Here is a 16,574-nt window from a genome sequence, read left to right on the forward strand (position 1 = left end):
CTGACCCAAATTAGATTCCTTTGTCACACATTCTCAGCTACTCTCTCCATACCTTTGTTCGTTATGTTCTATGGGCCCAAAATGGACCCATATTTGTTCATCTCTATCTGCTAGAAATTATATTCCTCTGTTCCTTAAAAACTCAGTCCTAGAATACCATCTCCTCTAACTGAAATTTGTCCTTTCTTCCTCAGATTTCTTATTGTATAATGTTTAGATCTCTTGGATCTCTCCAGTCTGCATGTGTCATTGTTCAATCAATCAATTAACTGGGCTCAAAATCTATTTATATAATTGTCTATGAGTTATAATCTCCTTGAGAGCATCACCTTTGTCTCTCCAGCACAGTGCCTTGTTTCTATATAGCCCAGTGTTTTTATAGCTCTATGATCTCATCAGTATGGGTAGTTCCTCTATCAAAGCAGACTGTAGCTTTCCCCATATGTTTTCTCCTAGTATGACCCTTGTTTCTATCTTTCCATAAATATAATATAGACAATCTACCCAATACATTGGAAGCCTCCTTCTGTTTCTTTTACTATTTTGTAGACTGTTTAATTTTTGGGCCATATATTTGTTTGTCCTGACATGCATCACATGACTGATCTACCTACTTTTCTGGTAGGGTACATTTTTGAGTCTGTCTTGTTATATAATATGGCTGATGAGCATGCAAAGCATATCCCACTGATGCAATCCCCTTGTGGACTTTGGATCTTACATGGACATTCTATAAACTACTTCTAGTCTTCAGAAGAACCTTTTAATTGCTATGGAGCCAGAACTGCGATGCACAGACAAACCAAAGCAAGTCCTTAGGTCTATCTCTTTCCAAGTTGGCTAGAATGAGGACAAAATTCTTGAAGTGAGAATAAAAACAAATCTAAAACTTAGATTCTCACTCATTCAGGATTGATGTAAGGCTGAGAAAATATGACCCAGCTGTTGCTTCTGTCTCTGTGGTATCTGTTCACAGGAATTTAGAGATTGCTGTGACCTTGTGAGCTTCAAAAAGTCAATAGAGGGAACCACCAGAATTCCAGGAGCAAGAGTTTATGCCAGGATTTTCCAGAAGCCAGATGGTAAAGAATAAAATTATGGCTGATCGACTTGACTCAGACCCAGCAGTAACAGAGAATAAACTGTTTCTTTGAGGTAGATGGGCCTTTGAATTCTTTGACACAGAGACTGTGATCCATCCCTCTCCTCACCCCCTTCCTGTAAATTTTCTACCTATTTAGACCTCTGCATACCAGGTGCTTTTTTTCCCTCTTCTCTTGTGTGAGTGGGATTTTGACCTGTTGCTCATCCTGATCCCACTGTCTCCTTGCTCCACACTAGTGGCCCACTCCTACTCTGCTATTGCCTAGATCCCAGCCTACATTCTGCACTTCAGAAGCCACCATGGCCACTGTGGATCCTGAAAAGAGAAAGCAGTAAGAAGCAGCCTTGAGGACTACTGCCAGTAATAGGGAAAGGAACACAAGAGGTTGAACTACAAGCCCGACTTTCAAATCCTAGTTCTGTCACTACCTGCTGTGTTATCCAAAGCAAGGTTCTTTCACACACCTCTGTCCCTCAGTTTCCTCATCTATGAAATTGGGACAAAATTTTTTTCCTTACATACTTCACACTGTACAAACCTTTAAAATATAGAATTAAGAGCAGTGGCACAGAAGCTCTGGCTAGTCTCCTCTGTCATTTTTTGAATTCCCTAAAGCAATCCTCTGACAAGAAAAAAAAAATCTTAGGGAATAAATGTCATGGAAAATGAACCAACATGTACAGCCTGATGACAGCTCTTCTGCTGTTGGTCCTGCCTTAGAGAAAAAGACAAAGACACCCATTGAATCACTAGCCCAGTTTCCCTCTTCAACAAATTGGTGCATTTGTGTTTCATCTCATACAACTCATATGTATTGTATCTTCATATCATGTCCCTAGAGATCATTCCTTTCTGTCAGTAGGCTTTGTGATATGTCCATAGAATTCTGGACCCTTAAAGCTAGAAGGAACTTTGAACACAGAAAGACCTTAGAATACAGAATATAAGATAAGAGAGATGCTAGAGCTCAATGTGGCCTTAAATTATAGAATGCTAGAGCTTGAAGGGTTCTTAAGAGTCTTAAGAGACCCCTAGTCCAGGGTTTCTTAAACTTTTTCCACTCATGACCCCTTTTTACCAGAGAAATTTTTGTGTGATCCTGGGTATATAAATATATAAAATAGGTATACAAATAAATCATTTGCCAATAATAAATCATAAAGAAATTTATTTTAAAATAATTCTTTGGTATACACATAATTTTACCATTTGTTAAATATAGAAGCAAATTTGCATACTAAAGAGATAAATGGACTTGTTTATTTTTACATAAAGAATTAAATCTCAATGAAATATTTGATACCTTTTACTGTTGCCAAAATTTTCATAAGCCCTACATTCAGATATACCATCTTATAAGGGTTGAAGACGCTTTGCTCTAGTTCAACCCTTTCACTGTAAGGAAGAGAAGTCCCTGAGCCAGTCTAGAGCAGGGAAGAGAAGTTCAGTTACCTGATTCAAGGTAGTGAAATAGATTGTTGGTTAATGTGTATGTGTGGGTAAGGGTATGTGTGAACCAGTGATGTGGGATTGCTTGCCTGTTCTATATGTATGGAAACATGTCCGTGTACATGCTGACATGTCATGTAGATTTCAAAAGGTATATGTGTGGTTACGGTATACATATGTATGCGTATAGGTATGTTGTGGGGTTCCAGCAAGTTAGGATATACTTTTAGGGGACTATATTTACTCACCTCCAAAACTCTGCCTGTAATGTATTTTCCACAGCTGTCGCATCTAATGCCAAACTTAGTATGATAGTCGGCCTCACAGTAGGGGACACCATCCCTAAGAATGAAAATAGACAACAATTAACAAGGTTCTCAATTTTATTTATAAATCTTTTACAGTGTTCAGTTTGTTTAAAGGCTATAATACTGTAATCCCTAAAGAAATACATATCCAAATATGAGACATATGCATTCTCTTCAGACTCGGGAAGATATTCTCTCACCTAAAAAAATACACATACATACATACAGAGAGAGAGAGAGACAGACAGACAGACAACATACTTGATCTTTTGATTAGACAAGGTTTGTGAGAAATGTTACAGTAAGAATACAATTCTCTCTCAAAAAATTCTAGGACCCCCCAACCAAAAATTAAACTCGAAATACAAAAATTAAAAGGAGAAATCAATAAAATTGAAAGTAAAAAAACTATTGAATTAATAAATAAAACCAAGAGTTGGTTTTATGAAAAAGCCAATAAAATAGATAAACCTTTGGTAAATTTGATCAAAAAAAAGAAAGAGGAAAATCAAATTGATAGTCTTACAAATGAAAAGGGGGATCTTTCCACCAATGAAGAGGAAATTAGAGAAATAATAAGGAGTTACTTTGCCCAACTTTATGCCAATAAATTTGATAACTTAAGTGAAATGGATGACTTTCTCCAAAAATATAGGCTCCCTAGATTAACAGAGGAGGAGATAAATTGCTTAAATAGTCCCATTTCAGAAAAAGAAATAGAACAAGCTATTAATCAACTCCCCAGGAAAAAATCCCCAGGGCCAGATGGATTCACATGTGAATTCTACCAAACATTTAAAGAACAATTAGCCCCAATGTTATATAAATTATTTGAAAAAATAGGGGATGAAGGAGTCCTACCAAACTCCTTTTATGACACAGACATGGTACTGATACCTAAACCTGGTAGATCGAAAACTGAGAAAGAAAATTATAGACCAATCTCCTTAATGAATATTGATGCTAAAATCTTAAATAAGATATTAGCAAAAAGACTTCAGAAAATCATCTCCAAGATAATACACTATGATCAAGTAGGATTTATTCCAGGAATGCAGGGCTGGTTTAATATTAGGAAAACTATTAATATAATTGACCATATTAATAATCAAATTAATAAGAACCATATGATCATCTCAATAGATGCAGAAAAAGCATTTGACAAAATCCAACATCCATTCCTACTAAAAACTCTTGAGAGTATAGGAATAAATGGATTATTCCTTAGAATAATCAGGAGTATATATTTAAGACCGTCAGTAAGCATAATATGCAATAGAAATAAACTGCAACCTTTCCCAGTAAGATCAGGAGTGAAACAAGGTTGCCCACTATCACCATTACTATTCAATATAGTACTAGAAACGCTAGCCTCGGCAATAAGAGCCGAGAAAGAGATTCAAGGAATTAGAGTAGGAAATGAGGAAATTAAACTATCACTTTTTGCAGATGACATGATGGTATACTTAGAGAACCCCAAAGACTCTGCTAAAAAGCTACTAGAAATAATTCAAAATTTCAGCAAAGTGGCAGGATACAAAATAAATCCACATAAATCCTTGGCATTTTTATATATCACTAACAAAATGAAACAGCAAGAGATACAAAGAGAAATTCCATTCCAAACAAATGTTGAGAGTATAAAGTATTTGGGAATCCATCTACCAAAGAAAAGTCAGGAATTATATGAGAAAAATTACAAAACACTTGCCACAAAAATAAAATCAGATTTAAATAATTGGAAAGACATTCAGTGCTCTTGGATAGGCCGAGCGAATATAATAAAGATGACAATACTCCCCAAACTAATCTATTTATTTAGTGCTATACCAATCAGACTCCCAAGAAACTATTTTAATGACCTAGAAAAAATAACAACAAAATTCATATGGAAGAATAAAAGGTCAAGAATTGCAAGGGAACTAATGAAAAAAAACTCAGAGGAAGGTGGTCTAAGTGTACCTGATCTAAAGCTATATTATATAGCAGCAGTCACCAAAACCATTTGGTATTGGCTACGAAATAGACCGGTAGATCAGTGGAACAGATTAGATACAAAGGACAAAAAAGGGTACATCTATAGCAATCTAATCTTTGACAAACCCAAAGATTCCAACATTAGGGATAAAAATTCATTATTCGGAAAAAACTGTTGGGAAAACTGGAAATTAGTATGGCAGAAATTAGATATGGATCCACACTTAACACCATATACCAAGATAAGATCAAAATGGGTCCATGATTTAGGCATAAAGAGGGAGATAATAAACATATTAGAGGAACAGAGGATAATCTACCTCTCAGACTTGTGGAGGAGGAAGGAATTTATGACCAGAGGAGAACTAGAGATCATTATTGATCACAAAATAGAAGATTTTGATTACATCAAACTAAAAAGTTTCTGTACAAATAATACTAATGCAAACAAGATTAGAAGGGAAGTAACAAATTGGGAAAATATTTTTAAAAACAAAGGTTCTGACAAAGGTCTCATTTCCAAAATATATAGAGAACTGACCCTAATTTATAAGAAACCGAACCATTCTCCAATTGATAAATGGTCAAAGGATATGAACAGACAATTCTCAGAGGAAGAAATTGAAACTATATCCACTCACATGAAAGAGTGTTCCAAATCACTACTGATCAGAGAAATGCAAATTAAGACCACTCTGAGATACCACTACACACCTGTCAGATTGGCTAAGATGACAGGAACAAATAATGACAAATGTTGGAGGGGATGTGGGGAAACTGGGACACTGGTGCATTGCTGGTGGAGTTGTGAAAGAATCCAGCCATTCTGGAGAGCAATCTGGAATTATGCCCAAAAAGTTATCAAACTGTGCATACCCTTTGACCCAGCAGCGCTACTACTGGGATTATATCCCAAAGAAATACTAAAGAGCGGAAAGAGACATATATGTGCCAAAATGTTTGTGGCAGCTCTTTTTGTTGTAGCTAGAAACTGGAAGATGAATGGATGTCCATCAGTTGGAGAATGGTTGGGTAAATTGTGGTATATGAAGATTATGGAATATTATTGCTCGGTAAGAAATGACCAGCAGGAGGAATATAGAGAGGCCTGGAGAGACTTAAATCAACTGATGCTGAGTGAAATGAGCAGAACCAGAAGATCACTGTACACTTCAACAACAATACTGTATGAGGATGTATTCTGGTGGAAGTGGATATCTTCAACATAAAGAAGATCCAACTCACTTCCAGTTGATCAATGATGGACAGGGGTAGCTGCACCCAGAGAAGAAAACTGGGAGGGGAATGAAAATTGTTAGCACTAATATCTGTCTGCCCAGGTTGCATGTACCTTCGGATTCTAATGTTTATTGTGCAACAAGAAAATGATATTCGCACACATGTATTGTACCTAGACTATATTGTAACACATGTAAAATGTATGGTATTGCCTGTCGTCGGGGGGAGGGAATAGAGGGAGGGGGGGTAATTTGGAAAAATGAATACAAGGGATAATATTATAAAATATATATATATAATAAAAAAAAAAGTCTATCTATTAAAAAAAATAAATTCGTAAAGTATTTAAGCTTCAAAAAAAAAAAAAATTCTAGGACAGAAGGTTTTCGAGAAATGTAGATACTAAAATAAACAGGAAAATAAGGGCAGTCTTTAGGCTAACCAAATTATGAACCAAAGACAGTTATGGTCATGTTTAATCAAAACACTGCTAATCAGTGAGTAACTGATGTCAGCACAGTTTAATGCTTATGGGAAAATGAAGAATTATAAAAGCTGATATTTAGAATTGAATCATGTTCCCAGCTGCCTCTCTTATAAAAGTAAAGAGCACAGTGTCACAAATTTGGTGGTGGTGATGGGGACTTAATATAACACATTGAATGATTGCAGTGATGATGGTTATGATGATGATAAGTTTCTTTCCATTCTTTCATGAGTGGTCTATCAGAATCCTAGCAAAATGGAAGTCAAGATAACTTGTTCATTTTCCCTATCCCATTATTATACTCTGCCATATACAAAGTGCTCATGGTATTCACATAATTTCAGATTGGATGGGACTTTGGAATATAGAATAGAGAATATTTGAGCTGGATAAGATCATAGATCATTGAATATCAGAGCTAGAGGATATCCATCAATTAGCTCTTTGAATTCTTTAGGAATGTCCTATCAATCTGTCTTACTTCCCCAGTTGTGTTTCTGCACATAGTTGTTGCTGTGATCTGGACTGAAATGCTCCTGTGAAGCTTTAGTAGCTTGGGATGGAGAAGGGGAAGAGAAGGAAGGAATAAATAAATGAATGAAGAAATGAAAAGAGAAGTTAAGGGGAGGGAGAAAGAAAGATAAATTGCTTTAATAAGCAGTGAAATTTCAGTCATCCAAAGTCCTCAAATAGACATTATTTGTTTAAGAGGACATTCTCATTTACATTGAGAAGTCTTCTGAGGTCTCTTCCAACTGTGAGATTTTTTAACTATGATTTTATAAGACCTGCCATATAAACAAGTTTTTAAATCACTGCAGACTTTGGTTGATCAAACTGACTGAAAGGAGACCCTGGGACATCAAATGTCAATAATATAGATATTCTAAGTATGTTTCCTAATCTATCTTTGTATTTCAGTTTGCAATTTTTCAAAAGATCTTGATATCTCTCTCACCATATGCAGCCTCATGCTTACTACATATAAACATCATCAAAATAAAGATGAGAAAGAAATTTGACCCCAAGTATTCAATGGTGCCTGATACTCATTGGATCAGTACACCTGAGACTGAGTCTGAGAGTTGTAAAAGGTAAAATTTCCATGGAAACAGGAATCTGCCCTCATCTCAAACTTAACAGTTGTATTTTTGGAGAACTATGTGGGCTGGTAAGTAACATGAATGCAATGGGGGTGAGTTAACATCATAATATGAACTTAAATCCCTGAATTTTCTGACTTGAGTTTTAATTGGCAAATAAACTGCTAACACAGTTCTAAGCTTTCAAAGTTTAACACATTTCTGCTGTTAGTCATACTTTTCGCTTAAGTCTAGCAATGAAATTAATATTCAGGTTGGAAATACTGAAGAGTTACTGGGAATATTATATCATTTCTTCCAGAACCTGAGCCTGTTTTTGCTTTTGTTTTTTTTTTTAAAGTCAATGAATATAATTTAGTTTTAAAAAGTCCTTTCAGGTTTAATGGTCTCTCCTTCTTCATCTTCCTGTCCTGGCTTTTTGGTTTCTTTCAAACCCCAGCTAAATTCCCACTTTCTACAGGAAGTCTTTCCAAATCCCCCTTAGTACTCTTCTTCTATTGATTATTTCCTTTTTATTCTGTTCATAGCTTTTATGTACCAAGCTATTTGCATGCTCTCTACCCCATTAGAATGTGAGCTTCTCAAGGGTAGGCATTGACTTTTGCCTTCCTTTGTAAACTAGTGTTTAACAGTGTGCCTGGCATATGGTAGGTGCTTAATCAGTGTTTACTGACTAACGTAATCATGCAGTAGTGTATACTCTTAGATGATCTTAGTCAAATCACTGTATCTTAGTTTCCTCTTATATGAAATAAAGATATTGAATTAGATGAGATTCCAAAGGCAGGGAATAATAAGAACTTTCACTTATTTAGTATTTTTCTGTTCACAAAGTCCTTTCCTCACAAGTCTGTTCATTTTTAGTACTAGCATTATTCCCATTATCTGGCAAATGAGAAAACATTCTCTTGAGAGGTTGTGGCTTGCCGGAAGAATAGCTTAGTGTGGGAACTTCTATTTACACAGTGCTTTAGAATTTCCCAAGTGCTTGCCATGCTTTAGGATTTTCTAAGAATTTGCCTCATCACAGCTCTGTGAGACAGAGAAGGAAAGGGGCAAGAAGTCCCATTATTTTTAAATAATAGGTTTTTTTCTTATTTTCAAAATATATACAAAAATAATTTTCAACATTCAACCTGGTGTCCCCAAATTTTCTCTTTTCCTTCCCCCTCCCCCCACCACTAGATAGCAAGTAAACCAATATAAGTTAAGCCTGCAATTTTTCTAAACATATTTTCACTTTTATCATGCTGCACAAGAAAAATTAGATCAAAAAGGAAAAAAGTGAGAAAGAAAACAAATAGTAAGCAAAAAACAACAAAAAAGGTAAAAATACTATGTTGTGATGAACATTCAGTTCCCACATTTCTCTTTCTGGGTACAGATGGCTCTTTTTTATCACAAGATCACTGGAACTGGCCTGAATCACCTTGATGATGAAAAGAGCCACATCCATCAAAATTGATCATCATATAATTTTGTTGTTACTATACAATGTTCTTTGGATTCTACTTATTTCACTTAGCATCATTTCACACAAGTCTTTCCAGATTTTTCTGAATCATCCTGCTATTGGTCAATGCTTAATTTCAGCAATTCCATCTTACAGATGAGGAAAATGAGAATCAGGGAGAAACAACTTTCCCTAGGCTCACACAGCTTGTAAGAAAAGTTCTCCAGGTGTGATCTCAAGTCTTATGGATACTATAGAAATACCTTTTCCATAACACCATGCTGCTCCATCCTTATAACAGTAAGGACAATTTAAATCTCATTTAAGTCCAACACTCCATGTACTGGTCCCCTTCCCTATCTGCTTTGTATTATTCTCACTTGGAAACAAATCTATCACCTCTTCCTCTCTCCCACTCCCATGTTATACAATGGAAATATCTTTAGGGCAAAGATATATTGCTTTCATCTTGGTAACCCCATGGTCACCTGATAAAAATTTCCTGAAATGTAATTTGATTTTGTGAATTTTCTACTTACTTGCTAATATACTCTGCATTTAGTTGCTTTCCACAAGTCTTGCATTTAAAGCAGCCCAAATGCCAGTGTTTGTCCAGAGCCACCAGAGATTGGCCATTTTTGATTTCTGCTCCACAGCCTCCACAATCTGAAAACAGAAACATAAAAACACTTCCTCGTGACTTCGTCATTTATTATATTTGTCACTTATTTACCTTTATCATCAAATTTAGGAAAGGAATTAAAACCTCCTGGACTTCCCAGACATAGAAAAGCAATGTGAGAAAGCCAATCTCAATATCAAAGCAAATATCATTTTACCATTAAAAGGAGAATAACTGAGATTTTTGGGCAGAAAGTCCATCTTGGCATCCAAAAAGAAGGAATTTCTAAATATTTAGAACCAGCAATCTGCCATCAAAATATCAGTGGTATGTTAGGCAATTAATTCAAAGTATAAAAAGAGAATTCAAAACAGGGTGTGCTCAAAGGGCCCTGTTAAGCTTTTTTCGAGGCCTGGGTTCTATGCTGGCATCATTTCCATTTATTAACAAATGAGGAATAATGGAAAGATAGTAGGATTTGACAGCTAGGTAGTGCCATAATGCATACAATATAAGGCTAGGAGACAGGAAGACTCATGTTCCTGAGTTCAAATCCAGCCTCAGCCACTTAATAGCTGTGTGACCCTGGCCAAATGACTACTTGTTTTGCTCAGTTCCTTCATCTAAAAATGAGCTGGAGAAAGAAATCTTTATCAAAAAACAAAACAAAACAAAACGAAACAAAAAAAAAATCCATATGACTAAAATGACAAGACTTGAGTTTTAATACTGGTTGTACCACTTTCTACTTGAGGAACCTTTTTAAAAATTTCTATTGACCTCAATATTCTTATTTGTAGAAAGAAGAAGTTGGTTTCAATCAATTGTTCTCAAAGTGTAGTCCAGGGATACATGGGGGTCCCCAAGAATTTCAAAAGAATTTTGAGGTCAAAGTCTTTTCAAAATAATATGAAGACAAATTTGATTTCCAATATGGTTAAATATCAATATAATCCACACAATAAATAGAAGTTCTTTGGGAAGGTCCTCAATAATTTTTAAGAGTATAATGGAGTTCTGAGATCCCAAATTTTGAGAACTACTAAGTTTGATAATCTCCAAGATCTCTTCCAGATTTTACAGTTCTATGATGCTATGTCTTCCTTAAAGGACCATCTTAGGTGCCCCCTTCTCTTCCACAGTACCTTGGATACTACCTGAAACACTGAGGATGATTAATAAACACTTATTGAGTGAATGGGCAATCCTTTCACAAATGTGTATCTCACAAGCCCTCCATGTCTTTGTAGATTCTCTTTATGAGCTCGTGTGCCCTCCTTATCCCCTAGTCAGGCTCTAGTGGCTAATTTTTTGATAAGTGGTCTTCTTGGCTACTTATATTGGGTTTTAACTTCCTCTTTAGATACTTCAGAGGCAGTATGGCATAATAAGTAGACCCAAAATAAGACCTGGGTTAAATTATAATTCAGTAATTGAATGTACCACCTGAGCAACTCACATAATCTCTCAGGGTCCTCAGGTAACTCTCTAAGATTGTAAATTGGAGAGCAGTTATCAGTTTGGGTTGATAATAGTATTTTTCTATAGTAATGCAATCATAGGTCTAGCTATGAAAAAAATAATCTTGCCACAGAATCTTAGGATATTGTGAAAAACATACTGAAAACATTTTAGCCTGGTAAGACCTATTGTAACCTGCACTCTACTAGACTAACCTATGAAAACTCAGGGATATCAGCAACCATAGAGAGGCATCTGAAGAAAATGGACAGGAGGAATCCCCTTATGTCAACATTTTAAGCTAAAACCCACAACCTGGGAAATCCAAGCATCATTTGTATAAGCTATACATGAAAGGATTCTTAACAGGGATGATGAAAAAAAAAAAGGATAAGATAAAAATATGAGCAGTTGGCATGGAAACGGCAACAATGATTTGAATAAGTTACCCAGAACTCATCTGAATGGTATGCTTTTTGCTGTGGACAATTACTGAAAAAAACTTAGTGGGAGATTAAAAGAGGAACAAGGCCATAAAAAGGAAGGTAAAAAGCTAAGACTTCCTAAGTAGTAATGTCCTCAAGTTAGGGGACAGGAAGAGTGGACAGGAAGTGCCTCTATACATCTGCCAAAGTATATGCCATGATTTTCCCATGTACAAATCTACAAGAGACAAAAACCAAGAAAATAGCCAGCAACTAAACTTATGACCTTAGATATCTGTGTGGAAATATCAAGTATGAGTGATAGTCAAATGAATGGGAAATCCTAATTCAAGAAGGCAAATTTGGACATCCGTGATATCATGGACTCTTGATGTAATGTAACTTATGAATGGGATGTGGCTCTGGAAAAGGATGTGGCTGATTCAAAAGTACTGGATGGCCTAAGAAAAGGGAAGAGTTGGGACAGCTAGATGGCAAAATGGATAGAGCATGGACCTGAAGTCAGAAGGACCTCAGTTCAAATCCATCCTTAGATACTTGACACTTACTAGCTGTGTGATCCTGGAAAAGTCTCTTAATTCTGCCTTGCCCTCCACTTCCCTCCCCCCCCAAAAGAGGGTAGGAATAGATATCCTCTGGAAGGAAATACTGACAGGCTTTGTGGATGAAGATTTTAAACCACTTTGTGGATTCATTTGTTCATTTTAATTTATGTATATGTATGTACATATATATTTGTTATCTTTCCCATTATAATAAAAGCTTCTTATGAGTAGAGATTGTTTCATTCTTTGTCTTTGTAAGCCAAGTACCTAGCACATACTTGATGTGTGGCAGGCATTTAGTAAGTACTTGATTGAATTATTAGTATCATTGAAGTATAAAAAAGATGGAGAGTTTGGCAAACAAACCACAAGCTTACCCCAGAGACATAACATGGTTTAATCAACCAGATATCTCCTGGGGTGCTCACTATAACTATCCCCCAAAACACTTGCTTTAATGATGCTTTTGCTTCTTAAACAATGAAGGGAGCAATGAGGTCAATTGCTCTTCTGGATTTTATTTCATCAACAAAGAGGAACTAGTTACAGAGTTTGAAATTATATGAAACTTAAGGGGAATGTGTGATTGAAGAAGGGAAGCCAAAATGTTGTCTCAGATGCATTGTCAGTTTGAGGAGAGTACATTTCTCCAAGGTTGAAAGGTAAAATTTTGGATTATATATTGGAAAAAAGTTAGTCCAGGAGGAATATAAAGTTCACAAGAATGAAATAATAACCATTCAGTGGAAAGTAGTTTTGAGGAAAAGAAAAAGGGTAAGTTGTCTAAAGAGACTAATGTGAATACACAGGAAGAAAATAAACCAACTTAAATCTTTAAAATGCCCATGAAAAGAAGATGGAAGCAAAAATAGGATCAATACAAATATGGCAAATCCCCATAAGCATAGTGTAAGGAACCCAAAGGCTCACAATGGGATGAGGATGGCCAAGAATGTAAAGGATAACAAAAGATTTAGTTGTCATTTTTGAGGATAAAAGGATTCAAGTCCATGAAATGATGATAATGGATGACAGCAGGCAAAACTACTCAACTCATATTTTGTTCTTACTTTCTTTGCCAGCAGGAATAATCTTTGGATACAGAAGAACATAACAAAAATGTTAAAAGAAAGTTGAAACTCAAGAGAAGGAGAAAGTTTGTGAGAGATTCTCTAGCTACCTTTGGTAAGACAAGCTGCACAGTCAAAAGATACTAGATAGGAGGATTCAGAAGTAACTAGGAGGTCAGTGAACATTGAATGACTACCCAAAAGGGAGAGATGTCTTGAAATTGGAAGTAGGTACAGGTCCTTGTTGCCCCTCTAAATAGGGAAGAAATTAAATTTTATGGCAATTCCGGAAACCATTATTTATCCACTTATATTTCACAGCTGTATAACACATAATCTTAGAGTGAGAAGGATGCTCAAAGACTCTCTAATCCAATCAACTGCAGTAATTTCTTCTGCAATATCACTGATGAGATAGTCATCTGGCTTCTGCTTGAACTATGGCCAGAGAAATCATTAAAATCTCATAATACTATAAATTACAATTTTGAACATCTCAATATTGAAGATCTTTATAGGAAAATGCATATACTCCATGAGTAAAATGTAAAAACTTTGAAGTCAACACCTGTGCCAGTTTTCATATTTGACATTCTATTACTAGTAAGAGTGAATTAAATATTTCTTGAATTAAATTTAGTAGACTCATTGACTTGGTGAGGAAAGGTGCCTAGGGGTCCCCAAATCACAATCCCCTATTTTAAAGATTTAGAAAATGAAGTTGCTGTTCAGTTAATTTTCACTTGTGCCTGATTCTTCATGATCTTCTTTTGAGTTTCTTTACAAAGATATTGAAATGGTTTTCTATTTCCTTCTCCGGCTCATTTTACAGATGAGAAACTGAGGCAAATGGGGTTAAGTGACTTGCCCAAGATTGCACAACTAGTAAGTGTCTAAGGCCAGATTTGTACTCAGGAGGGCAGTCTTCCTGAATCATTACAATTATTATGACACACTGTCTCAAAGTAAAAAAAAAAAAATGCTGCATGTCTTGAGTCATTTCTCCTCAAAATATCTGTTTGCTATTGGAAGGATGTGGCTGTAGAATGTTATCCATGTCCCAGCCAGGTCTTTTGATTTCCACAATTAGAATCCAAGGTCATTAATATGAATTTTCTGGTTTTGATCTAAGTATTTACCAAGAAGCTACTATATACTTCTGCTATTATTGCCACTGAAGATAGCCGTTAATACAGATGGGTTTGATAAATATTGAGAGGGGTTCCCTTTCCCTGAGCATTCAGTTTTCTTTGTGAAAAGAAATTTGTGGCAATTGGGAAAGTCCATCTTCCAAAGAGATGGCAGTGTTCCCTGAGGAAAGAATTAACAAAGATGAAAACCAGAAGCAAAAAGGACAGATGCAGAATTAGTGCATCCCTTCAGGCCAGATTTTCCTTGTGTGTTCATGTACAACTCCCACGACTGCTGGTTACTTCCTCAACTGGCTTCATTCTTCATTTACAATAGGAGACATTATTTTATTCCCTTCTAATTACATCCCCCAGTTCCTTTCAATTTAGGATCCTTAAGAGTTGCACAGATCTCTTTAGGGTAGAATATGGCCTCTGAGAAGCAACACAGAATCTTGAAGTAGGAAGAAACATCAGCAATCATATAGCCCAACCCACATCTGAATGATAATGATGATAAAATTTTCATTTCTTTAATACTTTCTGATTAATAGAGTATTTTCCTTATATCAACCCTATGAGGTAATACCTGTAGTTTTTTGCCCATATTCCTTATGGAGAAACTGAGGCTTAGGGACATTAAATACTTTCACCATGGTCACATAGCTAGTAAAAGTTAGAAGAAACTGGGATTTGAACCCAAGCCTTAAAGCACCAAATTCAGAGCTCTTTTGGTGATTTCATAATGCTATCATTTTAGAAGCCTAAATGGCCTTCAAACCATCCATGGCAACAGAAGGTCAAATTTGAACACTTCTAATGACAAAGGATTTATTACTTAACCCCAGCAGCCAAGTCAGTGAAATTGCTAAGAAGTTCATACTTGTGTCAAGACAAAAATCTGCCTCTCTTCAATAACCACCCACAGCTGCTACTTTTGCCTTCTGGAGTCAAACAAAACAAGTCTATACAGTTTTTTTCTTTATCCACAATGATTCCATCTGGAAATCCTGAACCTGATCCTGGGCAGAGGCTGTACAGACAGACTCAGAGAGAAGAACTAAATTGACCACCACTGATTTTGGCAAAACTTGATACTTCAAATATTGTTACTTTAGTAATTATTCTAAAATGAACCAGGATGAATAATGAAGCCAGGCATATCTCAGTTCATATTATGTGATTATGTGCCCCCACACTGTGCTAAGCACCTGGGGGATACAAAAAAGTACATGCCATAGTCCCTAGCGCCCACATCTAATCCCAGAGTTTATAATCTAGCTAGAACCTCCTGAACGTGTTGTCTCTCCCTAGTAGAATGCTGGAGAGCACAAACTCTTGCCTTTCTATTTATATGCTCAGTAGTTAGCAAGGTACTTCAGACATGACTTAAAAGCACATTAAAAATGTTCTCCATCCCTCCTTCTTTCCTTCCTTCCTTCCTCCTTCCCTCCCTTCCTTCCTTCCTTCCTTCCTCCCCTTCTCTCTCTTTCCTCCCCTTCTCTCTTCTTCCTTCCTTCTTTCCTTCCTTCTTTCCTTCTTCTCTCCTTCCCTTTATTCCTTCTTTTTCCCAATCATTCTCTCCCCCACTCTCTCTCTTCCTCCCTCCTTCATTTCCTCTTTCCCTCCCTCCCTCCTTCCTTCTTTCTTTCCTTCCTTCCTCCTTCCTTCTCTCCCTCCTTCCCTTCCTTCTAGTCTGGTGAAGCTATGCACCCTTTCTCGAATATTTTAAATGCATAAAATATATAAGATTACAAAAGAAACCAATCATATTTAAATACAATTACCAAAAAACAAAAACAACACAAAATTGAATGACCTGAGTAGAGAAGGAAGCTGATGGCAAAGAAACTTCTGTGGGACTATTAAGGAATGGGTGTCCAAGAGTAGAAAGGCTGTTTGTTCAAAAGTAGTTTGGTAGTAAGTGGAAGCTGGCCATTGTGCTGATGGTGTGTAATAGAGGTAGAGTGTTCAGTGAAGCAATGGGAATACTCTTATCTGTAAGTAGGGACAAGATGGCATCTAATGTTTCTTCCAGCACTAAATCTAAGATCCTCGGAGTCCCTCAGACTTGGATGTAATGTTCCTTTCAAAAAAATGAGAAATACAGCCACAAGTTTTAAATTTCTGACCCCCCTCCCAATTGCTTTCTCTTATCAAGGTAAAGTAACTTGTGGTG

General features: G+C 36.2%; 1 protein-coding gene across 7 annotated transcripts in view; it reads right to left on the minus strand.

Annotated features, from left to right (window-relative positions):
• The window catches only part of ABLIM2 (actin binding LIM protein family member 2), a 293,927-nt gene that overhangs the window by 121,161 nt on the left and 156,192 nt on the right, over positions 1-16,574 (minus strand). For all 7 annotated transcript variants that reach the window (XM_074276290.1, XM_074276285.1, XM_074276287.1 and 4 more), the window contains exons 5-6: positions 9,661-9,787; positions 2,803-2,896 (exon numbers count right to left, since the gene is read on the minus strand). In XM_074276290.1, coding sequence (XP_074132391.1) covers positions 2,803-2,896; positions 9,661-9,787 — 221 coding nt within the window. The remainder of the gene's footprint in view (positions 1-2,802; positions 2,897-9,660; positions 9,788-16,574) is intronic.

This window comes from Sminthopsis crassicaudata, chromosome 6 (assembly GCF_048593235.1).
Source record: "Sminthopsis crassicaudata isolate SCR6 chromosome 6, ASM4859323v1, whole genome shotgun sequence".
NCBI lineage: Eukaryota > Metazoa > Chordata > Mammalia > Dasyuromorphia > Dasyuridae > Sminthopsis > Sminthopsis crassicaudata.